Source organism: Diadema antillarum, unplaced genomic scaffold (genome assembly GCF_040938485.1).
Source record: "Diadema antillarum isolate AM-2024a unplaced genomic scaffold, OU_Dant_1.0 scf00000086, whole genome shotgun sequence".
In the NCBI taxonomy this organism is placed as follows: Eukaryota; Metazoa; Echinodermata; class Echinoidea; order Diadematoida; family Diadematidae; genus Diadema; species Diadema antillarum.
The window spans coordinates 2,766,897-2,789,030 of record NW_027270975.1 but is presented as its reverse complement, the minus strand read 5'-3'; the positions used below and the strand labels follow the sequence as shown (position 1 = coordinate 2,789,030).

The 22,134-nt window shown below is 37.8% G+C and overlaps 1 protein-coding gene and 1 pseudogene across 1 annotated transcript; one reads left to right on the top strand and one right to left on the bottom strand.

Moving 5' to 3' along the window:
• Window positions 1-12,414: 12,414 nt before the first annotated feature.
• Window positions 12,415-17,775, top strand: LOC139717942 (fructose-2,6-bisphosphatase TIGAR-like). Its single transcript, XM_071629426.1, has 5 exons — window positions 12,415-12,539; window positions 14,226-14,382; window positions 15,058-15,132; window positions 15,982-16,080; window positions 17,161-17,775. The coding sequence occupies exons 1-5, from the start codon at window positions 12,481-12,483 to the stop codon at window positions 17,773-17,775; spliced, it is 1,005 nt and encodes a 334-aa protein (XP_071485527.1). The 5' UTR covers window positions 12,415-12,480.
• Window positions 17,776-20,180: 2,405 nt separating this feature from the next.
• Window positions 20,181-20,766, bottom strand: LOC139717941 (uncharacterized; annotated as a pseudogene).
• Window positions 20,767-22,134: the final 1,368 nt, after the last annotated feature.

The window sequence follows — 22,134 nt, the reverse complement described above, 5'->3', positions numbered from 1 at the left end:
CTCTCAGTATTTGATCTTGGAGTGATTTCTGATTGACTTGTGTGTGTGTGTGTGTGTGTGTGTGTGTGTGTGTGTGTGTTTTATAGATTTCCAATTGACTTGTACCCACAGACACTGAACTTTTTGTAGTCTGACTAGGCAATCATTACAAGAAAGGTCATTGTAAATTCAGCATGCTTCAAGGATGTTCACTGACCTTTAGACCTAAAATTTATCATCACCAAATTTTCAAATTCATTTAAATTCAAACATGAACAATCCTTTACTTAGATGTGATAAGAATTTGTGTTTTGATTCTCAGTGCTTTAAGAAGAAGTTCAAACCCTGCATGACACTCATTTTAATAAGCAATATAAATAAGTTTGTATTTGAATTATATATAGTTTTATTACAAACTGACAGCAAGTCCTGCAATCTATGGTCAGTAGTAAAACTTGAGACAAATAGAGAGAATGTTTATGGCACTATCCAACCTTCTGTGGTTCTCACTGGAAAATGGTCAAACTTTCATTATACTAGGGCTGTTCTCATCATGAAATATTTCAATGTTGCAGTCACAAAAGTTATAAACATCTAAGGTTTTGCCAGTATAATACACGCAGTAAGGTTTAAAGGGGATGGCTAGTATTACTGATCAGTGGGAATCAGTGGGAATGCTGGGGGATGGTTGTTCCAATTCTTGTGGGATTCATTTAAGAGTACATTACATTATATCTATTGTTGTGTGAAAATTATTTGCTTCAGAATGGTCTCATATTCAAGCAATGTGCAGTCACTGTACAGGCATGCTAGCCTGGAAACATTAAACTGCACATTACCTGAATATGAGACCATTCTAAAGCAAATAATTTTCACACAACAACGGATATACACGGTATTATATACTCTTAAATGAATCCCACAAGAATTGGAACAATCATACCCCAGCATTCCCACTATTTCCACTGATCAGTTACTAGCCATCCCCTTTAACATTCTGCTGGTGATACAACTGTGTAACACTAGCCCGATGGCGGGATGCATGTTCTGTACTTAACCACGCAGGAGAATCATAATACAACTTGAACAATGTTTGAAGAATAAAGTCACAGATACCATGCTTCTTCCTGCAGACAAAAAAAAAAAATAATGGCAACATCCTGTGTAGTTAATGAAAATCACACTCTGGTGTGTAGTTTCATTGGTGATGTTTTGATCATCACATTAAGTACAGCAACTTCCACCAGGATGTCACAGTTTTAAAATAAAGTGTAGTATATTGCAGCATGAATGGCCATTGAGCAGAAGGCCAATAATGTTTTTATGCCTCCACCACGAAGTGGTGCCGGAGGCATTATGTTTTCGGGTTGTCCGTCCGTCCGTAATGAATTTTGTGGACATCATAACTATCAAAACCTTTTGAGGTATCCTAATGAAACTTGGCATGTATGTGTATTAGGGGGTGAAGTTGTGCCTATAAACTTTTGGGTGCACTTGCTCAAGGTCAAAGGTCAAAAGGTCATGGTCAAATACATTCCACCATATCTATGCAATGCCTTTAAGATATTTTCTTTTTTGAAACTTAGTGTATACATGTATTACCCAATTAGGATTCTGTGGTAAAAGTTTGGGTCATGAGGTCAAAGGTCAAAGGTCAAAAGGTCAAGTAAAAATATTAAAACTTCATTTCTTTTCTCCGTACCTTGGAAATTGTTCAAGGTATCTTCATGGAACATAGTGTACTGACTGGCAGTGATTATCTCGAGAATTTAGGGTTCATGGGGTCAAAGGTCAGGGGTCAAAGGTCAAGGGCAACACTTCAAAATTTTACTATTTCTCTCATGTTTATGCAATGCCAGCAGGATTATTTTTTTTAAACTTGGTTTATGGATGAGAGATTCTCTTGAAGGTTTTTTTTTTTGCCTCAAAGGTCAAAAGGTCAAAGATCAAGTGAAAGTGCTGAACTAACTTTTTCCTCCATATCTCGGAAGTGGCTCAAGTTATCTTGAAACTCTACATATTTATGCATGTTCTGCCTGACAGTGATTATCTTATGAATTTTAGTGTCAAAGGCCAGATGAGAATGGTAACAATTTACTAGACTATTCAATACAGAAATTGCACTTTTTCTCCATACCTTGAAAATTACTCAATGCATTTTTATAAACGTATGAATGGGTCAAAGTCAAGTCAAAGTCCTTAAATCCCCAAAATACATACTCTCCTATTCATCCAATTAAACCTAGGAAGGTAAACATTCAACACATTTTTGACAAACTTGTCATTTTAATATTTTGCCAATTTTGTGAAAATGTAATCACACATTGTCCACATGCACTATCTAGACCTATTAGGAGAATCATGCATTATGGCAGAGGCATACCAGTCGCCATAGCGACATTTCTAGTTTCAAAATGGATGGAGGAAAACCAAATAAACAAACAAACAAAACAGCAAAAGCATACAAAAGTTGTGGATCATGTTAGTATTTTGGTTCATTTTCCCCACCTCCTTCTACTAAATTTAGCTGTATGGATCTATAATACTAAACAAACAAACAAAACAACACTTCCGGCCCCCATTTCATAAAAAAATGTTAGGATAGCAACTCTTGCTGGAATGATAACTTCCCATAGCAACAGCCAATCAGGATTCTGGGTTCTTGTCATTACCATTGCCTTTTTTTTAGAATGAAATGAGGTCAATGAGAGCACCTGATGGCACTTTTAAGGAGATATTTTCACCAAGAAACAAGAATTGAAAAATGGGAGTCGGAGTAACTATCAGGCCTAAGTCCTCGAGTTGGTTAGATTATCAATTGGAATTAACATGACTAATTTCATGCTCTTTATTTTGCTTCTCCAAAGCTATACGAAGCTCCAGTGCAACACAGTTACAACTAGATCATTCATCATTCAACTCAAGCTCCAATCTTCCCAAACACCGAGTCTCATATAGATCTAGAATTATCTAGATCTACACAGTTCCAGCGAGAAGCAACACTTTTCTGCAGCAGCTGAAAATTGTGAACTAGACTCTACTGTATAGTGTAGTCGTACTGCAAGTAGTACAATTATCTACATCTAGGGCGGGGACCTCTCTGGTCTACTAATGATAGAACCAGTTCTACTATGTGACCATGAACATGAAGTATCCCACAGTACAACTGTGTAATGGAGCACCTCTGGATTAGTTTCTATAAACCTACTTGATCTAGATGTACATGTACATGTAGTCTAGTACTAGTACAATGTAGATGGTCCAGGACTAGTACTATTAGAGTAAACAACCCGCAAACAAGCCTGTTTCCGGCACGGTGTTTTTTTCTGGAAAGGGCACTTTTAGTCATCAATAAAACAGCTAATGAACATCATTTGTGCTTAGTCCCATTTTAGAACACAAGCAGGAGTTACAGGTGCTTGCAAGTGCTATGGAAAGTGACACCTGAATGGGCCTTTTCATCAATGACTGAAATGGCCCTGGCCACAAACATGCAAAAACATAGGTTTCTTTCTACATGTAGATTGGTCTAGACTACTCAGTGGTCAAATTTTGGACACTTATGGTTTAATTATGGGCGGTTAGGTCTACTCAAGTTAGACCCATCTATAAAATCTAGTAGCGTAGATTTTAGACCCCTATGCCCTATGAGTAGTAATTTTCAAAAGTGTTCAAAGATCAGTCACAATCACCGCTCTCTGCTCTGTCTGTGGCCTCTGCACTGACCTGCTTTTCAAAATTATTTTGTACAAGTTGGTACAAACCGGGATCAAGTCTCCGATTCTTCAAGGCTAAAGATTGACTTTCTGGCTCTGATTAAGCGGCTTTAAACTAGACTAAGTTTATCTACAGTAGAACGTATTCTAGTATAGACTAGCAAGTCTAGACTTCCTCACTTCATAACCCAAGCTCTATACACGAGCAGAAGAGATCATATCAAATAATCTACACAAGTCCACCGTCCCCGAAGGAACAACTGATTCCTACAAATTCTCCTTTTATCCCCGAACCACTCGCATCTGGAACCTATTCTACCAACCATGGCAGTTACTGCCCAAACAGTTGTTGCCTTCCAGGAGGCTGCCTTTCCTGTCATCAGAGGGCTGAAACCTCCTGTGGGTTCCAACTTCCATGTTACTGTAATTTAAATTAATCACTAAAGCTTACAAAATTTTTAGTGTGCACATCACTGTTTTTATAGTAGATCTAGAATCTATATTAAGATCTAGCGTAAGATACCCCATTTGCACCAGTTTAAGGGTTTTTCCCACAGTAAATAAATTGGGCAAATTATTTTTAACCATTTCATATAAAAACATGGACAAGATTATTTTCACACGCTAATGACAAATGTTATCATACAAATTATGACCAATGACAAACATAGTTTTCAAGATTGACTGGAGGCAAAACCCGGTACCAATTTTCACCGATATGCGCTGTAGATCTACATGTTTAGTAGCTCTGCTTGTGGCATGACGTAAAATTCTTATATGCAACATGCACATGCTCCGCAATCTTCAGCTGAACACCTTCACATGGCTCTCGAACATTGTGTAAGCGCCATGACCCCTCATGAAAAATACTGTAACAACAACAAAAGCCAAAAAGATACAGAATTCAGAAACCCACATGTAGATGGCTACACTACGATGCAGTACGAATCATCTTAGCCATAAAAGACCGGGAAGCGATGGCGTCAATATTCGGCACATGAATTAAATTTAAATATTTGTACGCCACAAAACTTAACAACAACAACAACAACATCCCCTACTGTCACAGCAAATCCCATCCTAACTGCACCAGCGACCCTAACCCGACTCGGTACGGGTTGGGGTCGCTGGTGCGGTTACAGCGACCCCAACACGTACCGGTACTCAACGCCCCGCGCCGGGGTTTAACTAGTCTAGCTTCTGGACTCTTTTTACTCGTAGCAGTGATCGTGTACACGTCAAGCCGTATGAGGGCGTGACACCCGAGGATTGCGATACGCCGAGAACTGCGATACCCGAGAAAAAAAGAGTCCAGTAAAATACTTTCGCCGGATCGAGCAGGGTCAAGAGTTCACGCTAGAGTGGTCATGAATATTCATGACTCGCAGTCAATCAGACAGTTTTACTAGTTAATGAGAATACCAGCTGATCGCACTCCCACTGGTAGTGTGTGGTAGTGCTGCCCACCTCCACTATACCACGGAGGTGCTATAGCACCTCCCTGACTATACACTACAGCAATGTCCACCAAATACAGGGTTTTGTTGTGAAGTTGAGCCCACTTCGACCGCCAGCTCATACTGCATTATGTAGGCCTATGCTTTCTTTATGCATGATGAGAGACAAGCTGCCAATTCCATGATTTCATGAAGTCATCATATAAAAGTTGTCACATAAAATCAAGGAAATTCCAAATACTCTCATAATTATGAAGCTATATTATGTATACAAGAGAAGTAAAGTCTGTGTGTCTTATGAGAGAGAAGTTTTTTTCATGAAACGTAGCCTCCATCCAAATAGGGGAGCTGTTTATCTCCACAATTTTATAATACGATGAAAAAAAAATGTTTCATTGGACATTATAGGCTTATTGAAGATTACAGACTTTATCTTAGATTGATTCCTCCGAGAATAACAGAGTGACCTCCGTAAAAGGGTCAATCCCACTATATCCGCTAAACTAATGTGATCTTCATATACATGACTTTTGATCAATATTCAATTCAATTCATGCTTTATTTCATTTTTCGAAAAGAACATAAACATTTCACTTTCTTTGGTAACAGAGAATAAGGTTGCATAGTCAAAACAAAGTAAATTGAGAAAAATATAATCGAGGAACCTTGGGATAAGAAATACGTTGTAATGAAAATTGACTGAAGTGATAAAGACGATATAATACGTAAGACATCGAAAAATGGAGGGACCCACTAAAAAGACTATGCTTGTAGAATGTGGGCCCCTCAAGTAAAGAATGTCAATAGAAATTGAACTGATGCAAAAAGGGGAAGAAAGACTGGGAATAAAGTAAAAAAGAAAAAAGTCTGGAAGCCCACTAGGAAGATAGAGTATCAAACAGACATACATACTCAGGTGAGTAAACATAAAACGAAACTGGGACGACGAAACTAATAAAGGGGGACTCATAGACAAGACAGAACTGAAAGAATTATATAAGAATTAATAAGGGGTAGGGTATTAAAAAACATATTGTCGATCAGAGTAGCAGAGTGATCAGTGACACGCGTAGGTTTCGAAATAAGCGGAAGAAAAGAAGAGGACAAAAATGTTTGAAGAAACTCGTGTGCGGCAGTATCATTTTCCAACTTGAGTAAGTCAATATTGAAGTCGCCGAGGAAGAAACAATCCTTATTTTTAAAAACTGGGGATTTTATCAAATCTGAAAGGTAAGTTAAAAAAATCTTTGATATTGGAGTTTGGAGGTCTGTACATAATGCCGACCACAATATTCCTAATCCCTGGGATGTAAATTTCTAAAAATAATGATTCAACAATATTATCCATTCTGGAAAAAATTCAAATAGATTTAAGGGATCCCGTGCCACAGAAGTCATATTTTTGGTAAAGCAACTCTACCAAAGATATTTAAAACCAGACCCCCCCCCCCCAAAAAAAAAAAAATAAATGGTAATGATAATAAATAATAGTAATAACATCATTATCATTACAAAATATCCAATGTAGGAACCAGACTCAAATAGTCGATCGTGCCAAAATATATTTCTGTCTCTACAATCAGGCTTAAAGGACAAGTTCACCTTCATAGACATGTGGGTTGAGGGAATGCAGCAATATTAGTAGAACACATCAGTGAGAGTTTGAGCAAAATCGGACAATCCGTTAAAAAGTTATGAATTTTTGAAGTTTTTGCTCAGTTACGGCTGGATGAAAAGACTACTATAGCTTGTGATGTCACATGAGTACAACGATGTAAAGAAAGAATAAAGAAAATTCAACATATTTCTATTTTTCTCGCATAACAAAAGAACACTCGACTTCTCTCTTTCAGAGGCAGGGGGAATAATATTACCCTTAACATACGTCAGTAGCAAGTCGAAGAACTGTGCACTTTATTCAAAAAGTAAAGTTTTGTGAAATTCTCTTTTTATTTTCCTTATATAGTTGTACGCATGTGACATCATACACTGTAGAAGTCTTCTCTTCCAGCAGTGGCTGCGCAGATACTTAAAATATTCGTAACTTTTGAACGGATTGTCCAATTTTCCTCAAACTTTCACTGGTGTGTTCTACTAATATTGCTGCATTATCTTAATCCTTATGTATTTATGAAGGTGGACTTGTCCTTTAAGCCTGATTGTAGATAGGAATAAAAAAAAATTGTCATGGTCAACAAAGGCACGTGAAATTCATTGGATTGCGCCTGCGGGTATATAGGATAACGAAGAGGTTCGTGTTTTTGTTATTTTTTTTATATACTCAGTAGATCGAGTCAAATACAGACGGATTTCACTGACGAATTCCATAAGGTATTTCAAGATTCAACGAAACATACGTGATACCCTGCTATGAGATTTCTCCTCAAGGATTATGACAGCCTTATAGCTCAACTACAAGCAACTCCTCCCATATCTCACTATAGAACACATTAAAGTAACTTTATTATCTCATTTCCATGGAAAAAGTGCAGGTGGGAAACGTATACGTTACGAAAACTCACTCCCTGACCAACATAACTCGCAGGATTCATCCAATTATAAACTTATACAAACGCTCTGAGGGAATTTATTCATAGTAAGAACTTTCATAGTCAAACTATTTCATCTAAACGTAAAAGCAACATTGTTCCATGCGTCCTTTACCAAAACACTTGTGGCTTGTCTTTAAAACAGATTATGCTGAAAGTGCTATATTCGTGAGGAATATGGTGCTGGTTAAAATGGTGCGTTCTTCCAAACTGATAGGCTCTTTAATCAGAAAGCTATGCCTGTTATTCCGAAGGTTCATTTATTCGCAATAAACTATTGCTCACTATTTTTTTTTTTCTGATAATGAAATAATTTTCATTAGCCGAAACTTAAAAGATTTAAGGGTTTGTATATAGTTATGTACTTGTAAATAGCACACTTAACCATCACAACAATACCCGCTGTTATGTTCACATGGCATGTGCTGATACGTGGCGATAACAATATGCCAATTCTTTTAATTTTATTAATTGAATGGATTTTGAAGTAGGCCTACCGGTAACAGGAGTGTTACACGCATCTATTTTCCCTGAAAAGGTGTTAGTGCTAACCTATATAGCAGTAAAGCAAAACAGAGCAAAAGGAAACAAACTTGTAATGCTACACATTAAGCCGCGTTGATCGAAGGATGATAATACAGCATGACATTGTAATGATGAGAAGCAGAATGCTTCTCATCATTACAGCGACTCAAATTGTCTTATGACTTTGAAAGCGAACACTTCTTTTTAATGGGTGCTCATCAATGTGAATGCAGGAGGCCTACAGGTCATTCTCATTTATACACACACACCCCCCCCCCCCCCCCCCAAAAAAAAAAAATGGGGGCAAAATTGAATAAGATACGACTAGCAAATTACCTCCCGCAAAACCATACTGTTGAAAAGACATGCATTTTACTTCTCTTTTTTTAATGGGAGTGGACTTTCTCTTGTCTGTATGGTTGAAGATCACCTATTGGAAAGCAATACCCGGAAGTAAATGGTTTAGCAAATATTTACACATCACAGATGATTTTTTTTTTTAAATTTATTTATTGTCTTCTTTATAAAAGCAGGGTAGTCCCATTCAAGCCGCAAGGCCTGCTTTCCAAGGGAGCCCTGCTGGAACAAATCACATTTATGATACAATAAAATATATACATAATAATAATATACAAACACACACAATAATACATTTCATAAAAGTGGAGAGCCTCTGTAGATAGATAGAGCGAGAGAGGGGGGGGGGGGGGGAGGGGGGAGAGAAAGAGAGGGTGAGAAAGAAAGGTGACAGGAAGAATACATGTGTACAACTTTCAAAGAAACGAGAAATTAACTACTGCTGGTAATCACCTGGATGTTGCGGACATTGCGTTTAAAAAGGGGCAGTGAGGCGGAGGATTTAAAGGACAAGTCCACCTTCATATACATAAGGCTTGAGAGAATGCAGCAATATTAGTAGAACACATCAGTGAAAGTTTGAGGAAAATTGGACAATCCGTTCAAAAGTTACGAATATTTTAAGTATCTGTGCAGTCACTGCTGGAAGAGAAGACTACTACAGTGTATGATGTCACATGCGTACAACTATAAAGAAAATGAAAAGAGAATTTCACAAAACCTTACTTTTTGAGTAAAGTGCACATTTCTTCGACTTGCTACTGACATACGTTAAGGGTAATATTATTCCCCCTGCCTTCTGAAAGAGAGAAGTCGAGTGTTCTTTTGTTATGCGAGAAAAATGGAAATTTGTTGAATTTTCTTTATTCTTTCTTTATATCGTTGTACTCATGTGACATCACAAGCTATAGTAGTCTTTTCATTCTGCCGTGACTGAGCAGGAACTTCAAAAATTCATAACTTTTTAACGGATTGTCCGATTTTGCTCAAACTCTCTCTGATGTGTTCTACTAATATTGCTGCATTCACTAAACCCACATGTCTATGAAGGTGAACTTGTCCTTTAACAAACACGGGTAGAGAGTTATATAGCTTCGTTGCTGTGTATGAAAAAGACTGCTTTTTATACTCGGACTTGGGTTTAGCTAGATATAGTTGGTGCATGGAGACTGATCTCGTATAGAGTATGGATTAATTCGCTGAGGTGAAACTCGTCTTAGATATTCGGGAGCAAGGCCTTTCAAAATCTTGTACATAAATACATTATAATTATATTCCAGTCTATGTTTAACGGATTGTAATTTCAAAGAATCTAACATAATTTGAACAGGGGTATAATAGGGTGCATCTAACACTAAGATGATATAACTTTCGAGCCCAGCTATTAGTAAAATTGCATTTATATGCATTGAACATCAGCTGCGTGGATAGTATAAAAATTGATGATGCGCAGTGTGGGACACGATCGACATATTGCAATTTTGTCGTAACGGTAACGTTCATACTAGTATTATGTTTCATTGGAAATACCAGATATTTCTCCTTTAATCATGCTGTTAATGAACATCTTTAAAAATCGTCCAACAATGAAGGATTAAAAATCTAGGGCAGCTAGATAAACTTTATAGGAGACCATACCATGTTGTTATCATGTCGTGTTGTTCTGAGGGGTGAACCCCGTAGACTGTGGTATCATAAAGTTTAAATGAATAATTAATAAATCTATTTTGCACTATACGATATAAGCAAGTGTCTGATTTATATCTATGCCCTTCAGCATGGTGTTGTGGAGTTTGTCTGTTATATCAAGGAGGCTCTCTTGCCTTCTTGATGATTATAGCTAGTTTACCTCCTGATGGTTACATGGCATAATCTTTATAATGCAATGTGAATATCAGAATTGTATAATAATCGATCCGCTGGGATTGTTAAATGCTGAATAATTCTGGAGTCAGAAATTTCTCATTTCTGGTTACAGTTTGTTTTTCTGAAGGTTCATTTTCAGGGTTTATTATTACGATGGTTCAGTAATCCAAAACTAAATAAGGTTCGTTTAAAATACTAAAGGATTGGTCTTCCGAATGTTCGTTTGTATAGCTCCTAAAAGACATATAAAGAAAAAAAGTTTGCAATCCCGAAGGTTCGTTAATATAAAACGATATTGGTTAGTAATTCCGAATGTTTGGTTATAAGTATGCAATTTTTCCATATGTTGGATTTACGAACCTTGTTTCATATGTTTGTTTGTTTGATGTTTGTTTGTTTGTTTGTTTGTTTGTTTGTTTGTTTTTTGGGGTGGGGGTGGGGGCTATCAAACCTTCAAAATAATAAAGTTTCTCTGAAAACAATGCCTATTCAATTTTGGATACATAGCGTGTATAAGGTTTGCCACGTAATTTCTCCATCAAACATGTGATATCTTTATCTTCCTTTGGTAAATTAGGTCTGAAGAAAATACCAGCTTATTTTTTTAAAATCAAAACTGATAAAATACTATTCCTAAGCTTGTGAAGCTCAACGCGGGAAACCTTTTATGCTCGCGTAATCAAAGCGTGTTTTTGTATTCTAACCTGTTATATTTTATAACACATAAAGCTTTGATGGCTACATATTTTATCGATGAAATCACTTATCACTAGTGATTTCAGCGTCAGATCCCACACTCAGAAAGATTTGTGGATGTTTTTATTTGAAATTGCGTGGTATTTAGGTCCTATGCTGACAGTTTTACTATTGTGGTTGTGTTGTGAATTATTGTTCTCCAGATATAGAAATCCGATTGTAAACCTACTTAACGTTTATACTTGGCTAAAAAAAAAAAGGGGGGGGGGGGGGATTCCAGAAGTTCAAGGCTTCATCTTATAGGATTGGCACACAAGTACAACATACAGTCGACTGCAGTCGTAGTATACCCAGTCAATTTGCATATAATATCAATTTGATATTTAGAATCAGTGCCTTCTTCAAAGTGTTTATGGATTCACTCGGACACAGAGCAGCCGACTGAAATACCTCTCTCTTACCAAATCCTGTTGCACTGCCACAAACAAGATCGCAAAATCAAGAACATTTCTAATTATGATACGAATAGTCATGGCTACTATTGGGCCCTATACTTTTGTACAAAGTTGAAAAAAAAATAGAGAGAAATCACTAGAGAGATAAACGATCGTAGATCGCCATTCGTTTTTAGCTCCATGGCCAAACTAAACACTTTATACTGGGTAAGGTACATAATTATGCAATGCATGCATGCAGTACTCCATCCGCCCATGGTGGGACCAGGGGGGTGGAAGAGAGACCAAGGACAGATCTGCAGGGTGTTGGGAGAAAGGTACTGAACTGTGTAATGCCTATAACGGTCGATGACTAGTCTAATCCAAATTCAGCAGTAAATTCAGCATTATGTGTTCGTATTAGGCCTACTATGAATAAAAAGGTACTGTGTCTTTTCTTCAGAAGAATTGAACACTCTGAAACCAATTTGTGACCTATATGAATCTACATGTCATTAATATAGATCACATACGAAGTCAGATAGACGCAAATTTCATTTACATTGGTTTGATAAACAGACTACTACCATACTCGGTGGGCGGGACCTGTCAGAGCGAATGATATATCGCGTTCAGTCAAAATCCGATCGGAAAGTCGTAAAACTGAAACTTTCTTCCCGGACCCTTTTTCGTTGGGCGCGCAGTCTCTCGAATATCGCAATCAGAAAGTTTGCGCCCTCTCTTGGCACCAAGGAAAAGGGGACGGAGCCCAGACTAGGTAAGGGCGCGCGGTGGCACTGTGGTACGGTGGTACGGGGTGGTTGATATGCGAAGTCGACGCAAGGCAAGCTGAGTCAGCCGAATTGAAGAAAGCTCAAGGAATGCCATTTGGAAGTATTAAATGCGATACTTCCGAGCCCCGAGGAAGATGGGGAAATTCATGCTGACGTTCGTAAGGCAGTGAGTAACAAAAAATTAAAACCAATGTTCTTAAGAGATATACCTCTTTCGCTAGATAGAAGAGTAGAATAGACAAGTTCAAAAAAGGCTAATCCAGATATGACTGTCCGTAGACCCACATATATATTTATATGTTTGCAAAATGTTAAGCTACATAAGTGTAACGTTAACTCTAAATTTACTAGAATTTAAAGTGTAGACAGAGCTCTCTTTCAAATACAACTGATTTGTATTTAGAAGAGAGCTCTGTCTAGACTTTCAGTAATCCACCGGCACCGCTGTCTTGTTTTAACTAGATTCTACGTATAATTTGCGTACCGGTACAGCTCCCTATAACTAAGTAAAGAAAATGCCATGATGTGCGTGGTTCTGCTAACTTCTGTCTAGAGCAGCATTGCATATTTGTTAGATTAAACGTTAGACTGGGTGGCAAGGACAAGGTACCTGTATTTTTACCTGTATATTGTGATCATGCATGGCATGGGGATGAACTCGTTAATTTGTCATATCACTGCGGCCCCACAGGTGCATGCAGGTCAGGTTACAAACTAAGCCCGCAATCAAGACAAAGGTGGCTGACCCGGCTGCTGTCATCCTGTCGCTGATTGTAAACATTGTGCACACTTACAGACATAATATAAACAATAGACCCTAGTCCCTAGACAGTGTGGACATTGTCTGCTTCAAGAGATGGAGCTTATGACATAAGTTTATGGGTGCAGTCAGGCCCATCAGGAGACAAGGTCAGGTGGCTGGATGTTATCAATATATTATATAGCTGCGATGCAGGGTTGTCTCAATTGAAGTTAATTGCATTGTGGATATTGCATTGTCTTGAAGTTGAATTGTTAAGTAGGTCTTCTGCCCGTTATCGGTATTATATTTTGTGCTGTACTCTCTAAAGGGACTACAATATATGTACAGTACCGGTACTGGTTGAGGTGAGGATGGATTCAGGTTTGTAATATTTTTTGGTGAGATAATGAGAAACTTCTTAGTCTTATGATATATGAAAAGGCATGTAATTTCAAAAAGGATTTGTCATTTATTCGATTGAAATTAGCCTTGAAATGGCTGAGATATCCAAAAAAGCGATCCTAATAAAATTGACCGGCCACAACTTTCAGTTTTATTAGGATGTCTTTGTTTTTCCTTGTTTTTAGATATCTCAGTCATTTCAAAACCAATTTTCATCTAATAAACTTTTGATTCCCCTTAGAATTATATGCTCTGTAACATTTCATAGAGTGGTATTTAAATATCTCACGAAACATTACAAGCTGAATCCTCACCTCAACCAGTACTGTACAGTCCCTTTAAACTCCTACACTGTACTATAGTTGGAATGTCCAGGCAATTTTGTCAAGAAACATTGTTATGGTGATTATTCCAGTAGAATTTTCATATAATTTATTTTTTCTTCTTATCTGCATTGTACTCTAAATCAATCAATATCTTCATTATTGTACTATTTGCACACATATCATGACATGTCAAGAAATATCTTCAAATTCATTTTGTGCATGTACATGTATGCATGTGTGTGTGTGTTTAATGAGATCATGTAAAATACAATGTGACAATTCATCATGAAGTCATCATACTTTGAAAGTTGATTCTCTGAAAATCTACTCGAGTAAGTGAATATCCTTGAATTTGTTCATGATGATATCATTGCACTTGCAGTGGAGAGACAGAATACAACAAGCAGGGTTTACTACAGGGCCAGACGGACATACCCCTCAATGAGACGGGCTTCCAGCAGGCTGCTGCTCTGGGGCGATATCTCACCAGGGAACCGTTCACCAGAATCTACTCTAGTGATCTGAGCAGATGTGTTCAGGTGATTTTTTCTTTACAACAATACAAATCATCAAAACTACATGTATGTATGAATATATCTGCATATTGGCAATACTAGAAATAGTAATAATAATGTCACAATAGAGGAATGCATTAAGTGCCAGTTGCCTTGATTTCAATACAAAATCTGAATTTCGGGGGCCTCCCCTTCATCAGGGATGAAAGTGCTCATGAATTTTCACAATGATATTAACAGTATCAGTGATATCAACAGGTATGAAAATTCATTAGTTCTTTCATCCTTGACGAAGGGAGAGGTCCCCGAAAATTCATATTTTGAATTAAAATCAATGCAATTGGCATTTAATGCATTCCTCTATTGTGACGTTATTATTACTTATATATGGTCGAGTGAAGTGTGATTACATTCCAAGGGGAGTTATGTACAGCATTGAATAGATATATGCAGAAGGAAAGAGAAGAAGCAGGAGGAAGGCAGAAGAACAAGGATAGTTAAATGGAACCAGTTACATTTGTAGTAGGGGTAGGAGAAGACCAAGAGGAAAAACAGTGCTGCTACATTTCAATATTTAAACTTATAAAATAATTACCGACTAGAAGTGACTATCAATTATTAAAGGACATGTAAGTATCCAAGGATCCAATCCAGCCTATATTCTTCAGTCACTGCTTGTTTATTTTCTCTTTCTCGCAGACGGCAGAAGGTGTCATAAAGAATGGCAAGGTTCCTCGACCAGGCATTATCAAGGATGCTAGACTGAGAGAAAGGGTAATCCATGTTTTGATTTTGCTTTCCAAAACAGGGAGTGGAGGGGGAGGGGTGGTAGGCTGCTTAGCAGGCAGCTATTTTATCATTATTTGTTTATTAAACCCTAGCCATTCTTCGCGTTGGCTGATTCGTATACCTGAAGAAAGTGCTTTGTTGGCCAGTTTGCACCAAGTGTCTGGCCTGTGTGCACTGTTGTCTGGAATCTTATTGTCAATGCATAGAGATCACGTGCCTTGTACCTAAATCCCTTTGGTCCCTGTTGTGTTGCCATGATCTGCCTGTGGGACTGAGCCATATTATTGCTACACTTGAGTGGGCTTGCAAATGTAAAACTAGGTCAAGCTTGGATGGGTTACTGAATGCTGGTGAGAAGAGCTTGGCAAGTTTACTGGCAAGCTAAATGCTTGTGCACATGAAGAGTTAAGTCCTTCCAGACTATGTAATTTGATAAATGTCATTAGTTAGCATTGCATTAGAAGTCATTTAATTGTAGAAATAGCATAGTTAAATATTTCCTTACTTTGCATTGGTGAATTGTAGGTGTGTTGGTGTATGATTTCAATTCATGTTGAGGGAAAAATCATTCTATATCTTGCATTATTGTGACAACAAAGTCAATTGCTGCTATATACAAGTCTATATTTGCTACTTGAGTTGTCATTGCAAGCAACAGTGAATCAATCTGTTTCAAAGTTATATGTGATTCATGCAATGTGAAAATGTGAGCCATGTGATTAGCCAGATTTGATATTTTTTTCTACTTTCAGCAATTGTGATGTCTTTGCATTGATCATTTAAGAATAGTTTCTATAGGTAGATAAGAATTTTGATTCTCTTTTGGAACTGCAGTACTTTGGGAGTTTTGAAGGAGCGACAAGAAACAAGTATCGACAGGCTCAAGCAACCAGCCCCAACTCCAGCTTATCTGGAGTAGAAACTGCGTCACAGGTAAGGTGAAAAGGAGCTGAAGGGGGCATTTGATTGCTCCTGACATTCTTTTTATTTCGTCCATCATGTTTCCTCACATGAGACCCCAAGTTTTGGTAGACACACCACCATGAAAAGATTTTTCGAGCATCTCTTTAATTAACGCTAATATCTAACTCATCGCATCACAATCATTTGAAGATAGCTTTCAATAAATTGAAAAAAGTAAGTGTTCAATGTCAAATAAGTAATTTCCTTATCAGTGGTAACATTCACAGTGAATGTGTGGTACTGTAATAGTGGAAGTTTTTGCGCAACCAGACGTTAGTGTGAAAGCAAAAGCATGCAAATATTTTGGCATGCCATACGCTCCACTAGTTCATGTCCTGATCTCGCGGAATTAAAAACACTTGAAATTGATCTTAACGGGCCGAGCGGGAAAAATTACTCACGCGAAAAATATCTTCTTATACCGTATATGGTCTTGTCTTGTTCTGTCTTGTCTATGAGTCCCCCTTTATTAGTTTCGTCGTCCCAGTTTTGTTTTATGTTTACTCGCCTGAGTATGTATGTCTGTTTGATACTCTATCTTCCTAGTGGGCTTCCAGACTTTTTTCTTTTTTACTTTATTCCCAGTCTTTCTTCCCCTTTTTGCATCAGTTCAATTTCTATTGACATTCTGTACTTGAGGGGCCCACATTCTACTTAAGCATTGTCTTTTTAGTGGGTCCCTCCATTTTTCGATGTCTTACGTATTATATCGTCTTTATCACTTCAGTCAATTTTCATTACAACGTATTTCTTATCCCAATTAAGGTTCCTCGATTATATTTTTCTCAATTTACTTTGTTTTGACTATGCAACCTTATTCTCTGTTACCAAAGAAAGTGAAATGTTTATGTTCTTTTCGAAAAATGAAATAAAGCATGAATTGAATTGAATGGTAATTATACTGCACAATCAGTTGCTCTGAACAAAAAGATTTATTCTAGAAAATAAAGCATTTCAAATGCGCTGCACCAGTGGAAGTTATTTAGGGCCATTTTAACATGTGTCATTAAAAGCATTGATGCATGACAAGTGCTTCATCTTTCTTTGCAGGTGGTTGATAGGGGATTGTCATTCCTCAATGACTTATGCAAAGAACTCCATCAAGAGTTTGAACAGAACAGAGAACGGGAAGAAATCTGTGTGACGACAGGATCCCTTCTCTCCAGGGAGGAGGATGAAGGAGTGTCTCACAGTCAATTCGAGGTAGTCTTTGCGGCAGAGGGGGACAGTGGGCCAAAGGGTACTGTGAATTCAGATTCAGATAGCACTACGCCAATATCAGGGAGTGGAACTACAGCCATGAGTGCCAGTGCATCTTCTACTGTTGATGCTAGGTCACACGCAGCACAGGAGACCGCAGGCCAAGAGGATAGGATGGATACCATCTTTGTCTCGGGGATAACCGGCGTAAGGAGTGCGCCCCTGGACTGTCCCCACATTCTGGTGTCTTCCCACGGTTTCATGCTCCGCGCTCTGTTTCAAAAGCTGCAGAAGCTCTTCAGAATGGATATCCCTGGTGGCCCGGGCCTGCTTCGGACTGGGTGCCCCAATACAGGACTGAGTACTTTTGTAGTGGAGCTGGACAGTAAAGGGAGTATATGTGACATGGAGTGCTACTTTGTCTTCCTCAATGACCATTTGTCACATGATGACCTGCAATCATGAAGACTTTGTCATCTCTGTCGTATGCAATGTCCTGAACAAACAGAAGATAATTGGTCATCATGTGTCTGCCAAAATGTCATATATATTATGATTTATATGTTCCATTTATTTCTTCTCCATTTCACACTGCTTGCCCAGGTCAAAGACATAACACTTTTTTCCGTTTATTTCAAGGGACTTGCTACTGGTGTCTATAGGCATGATAGCTGCCACTGCAAACAGCAAGAACACCTTGATGATCTTGTCCCCTGCGAGTATAGGTAATATGACAGATCTCGTGAAAATCCAATTGCAAAGTATGTAGCGCTCCACATTTGGTCACAGATATTGATGGCAACGAAGGTGTGGATGGGGTGACCTAGAATTGAGATATCCCTCTTATTTCAGGTAGCCAGGGGACCAGGGGGGTGTTTCATGAAGGAACTTGTCGGATAAAATATCTGACAAGTCAATTATATCTGACAAGTTTTGAGAAATTCTTTAGTCTAATTGGCTGATTTCTCTGAACTTGTCGGATATAATTGACTTGTCAGATATTTTATCCGACAAGTTCCTTCATGAAATGCCCCCCAGAACAGCAAAGTGTGTCCAGACACTGTGAAGTGGTATCATGGGCCACTCATGCAGAAAAAGTACATGTATGCGACACAAAACTGATATTTGGATGCTGAACAAAGGCAAGAGGTAAGCAGTGTGCTGGTTTGCAACCCGCAGGACGGAGTTGGATGTGTTCTCATCCACAGTGACATAAATAACTGCTGCTGTAATGATGGCCTACATTAGGCCAGAACTCATGACCCTCGCGTCATCAGCACATTGCTTTTAATGCAGATTGAATGATTCAATGTTATTTTATAACTCTATCAGTATATTTTTATTGAATTGAAAATAAATACTCAGAAAAGAATCATTCAAGTTCTAGAACATTTCATTTATAGAATTTATTACAAAATTGTATGGTCGTACCTAGAAGGGGGCGTCAAGAATGTATGTGTGCAAATTGATGAGAGATAATTATATATAGCAAGGAGATTAACCATGTATTTGTATAGTGTGGACTCAGTTTCTTTTCCCGCTGTTGCAAAATTGACTGTGGATTAGAATGGCTGCATTTTGATAACAAATTTGCATGAAAAATAAACCTAGCACCACTCAGATACTAGCCAAAGTGTCCTTTGCTCATCTATCTTTGCACAAACTTATACTCTCTACAGAACAAAATGAGTCAAAGCCAAATTATGTCATAAGCCATATAATATCTCCATCTCATAGTTATGCTTTATTGATTGAGTGCCTTTAGAAACTATAATAGATGTCAAACACAGATCATTGTCTTTATAAAGTCAAGACTGGCTTATGAAATTTGACAATACTGTGGTGCTGTTTCATACGTTACAAGAAGGTTATGATTGAATGTGACTATTTTTGGCATATACATTGAAAGAACAGTACACAGTATCTGTTGTGTACAGTATATATTAGCTTATGTCAAAATTGTGTGTGTCCTACCTCTGAAGAGCTATATTGTATATGTACTATATTTGGAATATGTTTTATACACTTGTATATCTTATATTCATAGAGAAAATAGTCTAAGAACTATATACAATGTATATAGTATGTGAGATGTGCTAGGCATAGGTTTATCTGTGATGTGTTTGCTCAAATTTAGATATTCCGGAGACACGGTATCCCACTGTGGTGTAATTAATAAAATATAACCACCATGCATTATTAAAATATATATTCAAATATATTCCACTCAGTCATGGATTTATTGTAGGAGGTATAAAGATTCTACGATTAGTGAATTCCTCACTATTTGCTGCAAATATTGGACTTTGCAGTAATTCAACTTATGCACTGCTTCATTGATAATTAATATACAGGAAATCATGTGTTGGTTTATGCATGATTTCCATTTACAGAATAAGAAATAAGACCTTTGATCTCTGTACATTTACCCGTGCCATGATATAGCCTTACAGTTCCAGTTTTCCGGAATGAAGATGTGATTCTGCTCATCAGGGGTAAGAGAATGAGATGCATAGGCAGTGTCGCAAAGCTTGTCGTCTTCTGTGTGGTACAGCGCTGTTCCAGTGAGCCCTATGACAGTTTTTCCAAAACCTGGGTAGGCCATGATGAGGGCTTGTAGCAAGTTGGTTGATCAGGGATGAGAGTGCAATGTGGTGACGTTCTTTCCATTCTATTGGCGTACTGGATGGAAGGGAGTTGATCACTTTCTGCCTTGCATTTCTTCTCTTGACATGTTTGGCAGGTTGTAGTTTGCTGATAGAAGTTGGTCAAGGCATGCAGCTCGCTGGGAAAAGTTTGTGATATATCTACAATGATATTCCACTAATCCAAACAGCTTTTAAAGTTCTCCGCTGTGGCTGGTGTCTTCTTTAGGATTTGCACAGCTTCTGTGTCATCTGGGTCTGTGTGTTGTCTGCGTCATGGCGCCGTCCTTCCACAGGTCCATACATGTTTGCTATCAGTCCATTTGGTGTAGTGACAGCCTGATATTTTGAGGGAGTGGACACTCTTGTGACCATTGTATACAACTTGTTGGTGTTCTCCAGGTCTGCAAATTGGGCGTACGGTCCCGTCCACAAACCCCCAGCAGTTGTTTAATGGTGCCCCTTTGTGATGAATAGCATCGGCAAAAGTTCTCAGCTGCTGAGGGGCCAGCCACTCCTGCTCCATGGTTGTCAGTCTGTGCTTGTGGGCATCGTAGATGAAGTTGGTCACCCAGTTGAAAGCCAAGCAGGGCTGGGGAACTGGTCATCCATAGTCCTTGAGTAAATCACCGTATCGGCACAGACAGGCATAGCGTTGGAGACCAATGCAGAGAGCCTCCAGTCCATCCAGTCTTGACCTGTTTGGCAAGGTGATTCTCTTAGGAATGCCTAAAGAATGTTTGAGCCGATATATGTCATCTTTCTGGAATCTGTAAAATGCACAAAAACAATGAAAGAACCAGTACATCATCTTTGAATTTCCATTTCCTTTAGTGGTGATTTTTTTTTTAATGGGGGGGGGGGGGGGATGCAAAAGGTCACCTAGTCAGATTTTTAAAATCCCTATTGTTTTGTGACCAAAGCATGTGAAATTCCTGTACATGTTCACTGTTGATATGTGCTCTTTTGTGCAAATTTTCATCATTCATGCAATTTAACTTAAGAAATAAATTAATAATAAAAAAAAAGCTTCATAGAAATTTGTGTTTAACACTCTCACTTGCTTTGCTATCTCCTGTAATGTAAAGCATGTTATGCATAGTATCCCTATCAGTATCAGGCTTTGGCCATTTTTGGTACAAAGAAATTGTATTTGGAGCATTCTTTGTTTTAAAAAAAATCTCTTAAATGTCACTTTTGATTATTGAATTCAAGTTTATACTACCAAATATTCAGATTTGATATTGATAATATTCAGATATTAGTTTGAATTTTCGATACCACATAGACAACTATCGAAAAGGATAAATTTAAAGGCAAAAATGACATGTCAACAGTCAATTTGTTTTACAATACAGGAGATAATCTACGAATGCCTTTGGCAGTAAGTTAGGTGAGATGTTTAATTAGATTAGTTTCACGTGTATACATTTTGCCATTTTAGGGATTTTTTTCGCATGTAATCTTATAGTACCTTTTCAAGTATTTTTCAGTATCCCAAGGTATGATTTCTAGTATGGCAGATAGGTGAAGAATTGTGGGTTTGGTGAAACAAGCATGGAATTTGGTAGACTATGCCCCAGTGATGATATTTAGATAAAGGGCCGTCACAGATTTGACCTGTGACAAAAATGGCCGCCATTGCTCACCTGAAAGTTGATAATATTGTAGGTTAGATTGATTCTTTTGATGGAAATCTTTTTCCATTATAAACCATGCATCAGTTGTTTTACAGTCCAGATGATCTCAAAGTCGACCTGTTTCAAAATGGAAACCATTTATAAAGATGATGGCTGTAGCTAATCTGAAAATTGTTACTAGGGGTGAAAATCTTTTTTAATTTCAATTTCAAGTTCAATTTCAATTTATTTTCATATTTCTCGATGAAAGAGTACATCAAATACCGGTATAACAAAATTAAATGAAGTACATGATATCCAGCTGGAAACATACATAAAATATTGCAAATATAAGACATATAGTGGTCGATCTATGAAGTTTGGAATCTGTGAATGAATGCTAAAGAAATATGAAGGAACCTACTTAAAAGCGAGCTTGTTGAGCGTAGGTCCCAGTTAAAGTCGAGTTAAAGATTAAGATGGGGAGCATGGGTACAACAATGACCAAAACATAGAGAAAAAAAGTACAATTATACAGTTATTTAGCAAATTCTTCTCTA

Excerpts from the sequence above, each read along its gene's own strand:
- LOC139717942 (XM_071629426.1), top strand. The coding sequence starts at position 12,481 with ATGCGATACTTCCGAGCCCCGAGGAAGATGGGGAAATTCATGCTGACG. Across the intron at positions 15,133-15,981 it reads ATGCTAGACTGAGAGAAAGG|TACTTTGGGAGTTTTGAAGG; the intron begins GTAATCCATGTT and ends TTGGAACTGCAG. Across the intron at positions 16,081-17,160 it reads GAGTAGAAACTGCGTCACAG|GTGGTTGATAGGGGATTGTC; the intron begins GTAAGGTGAAAA and ends CTTTCTTTGCAG.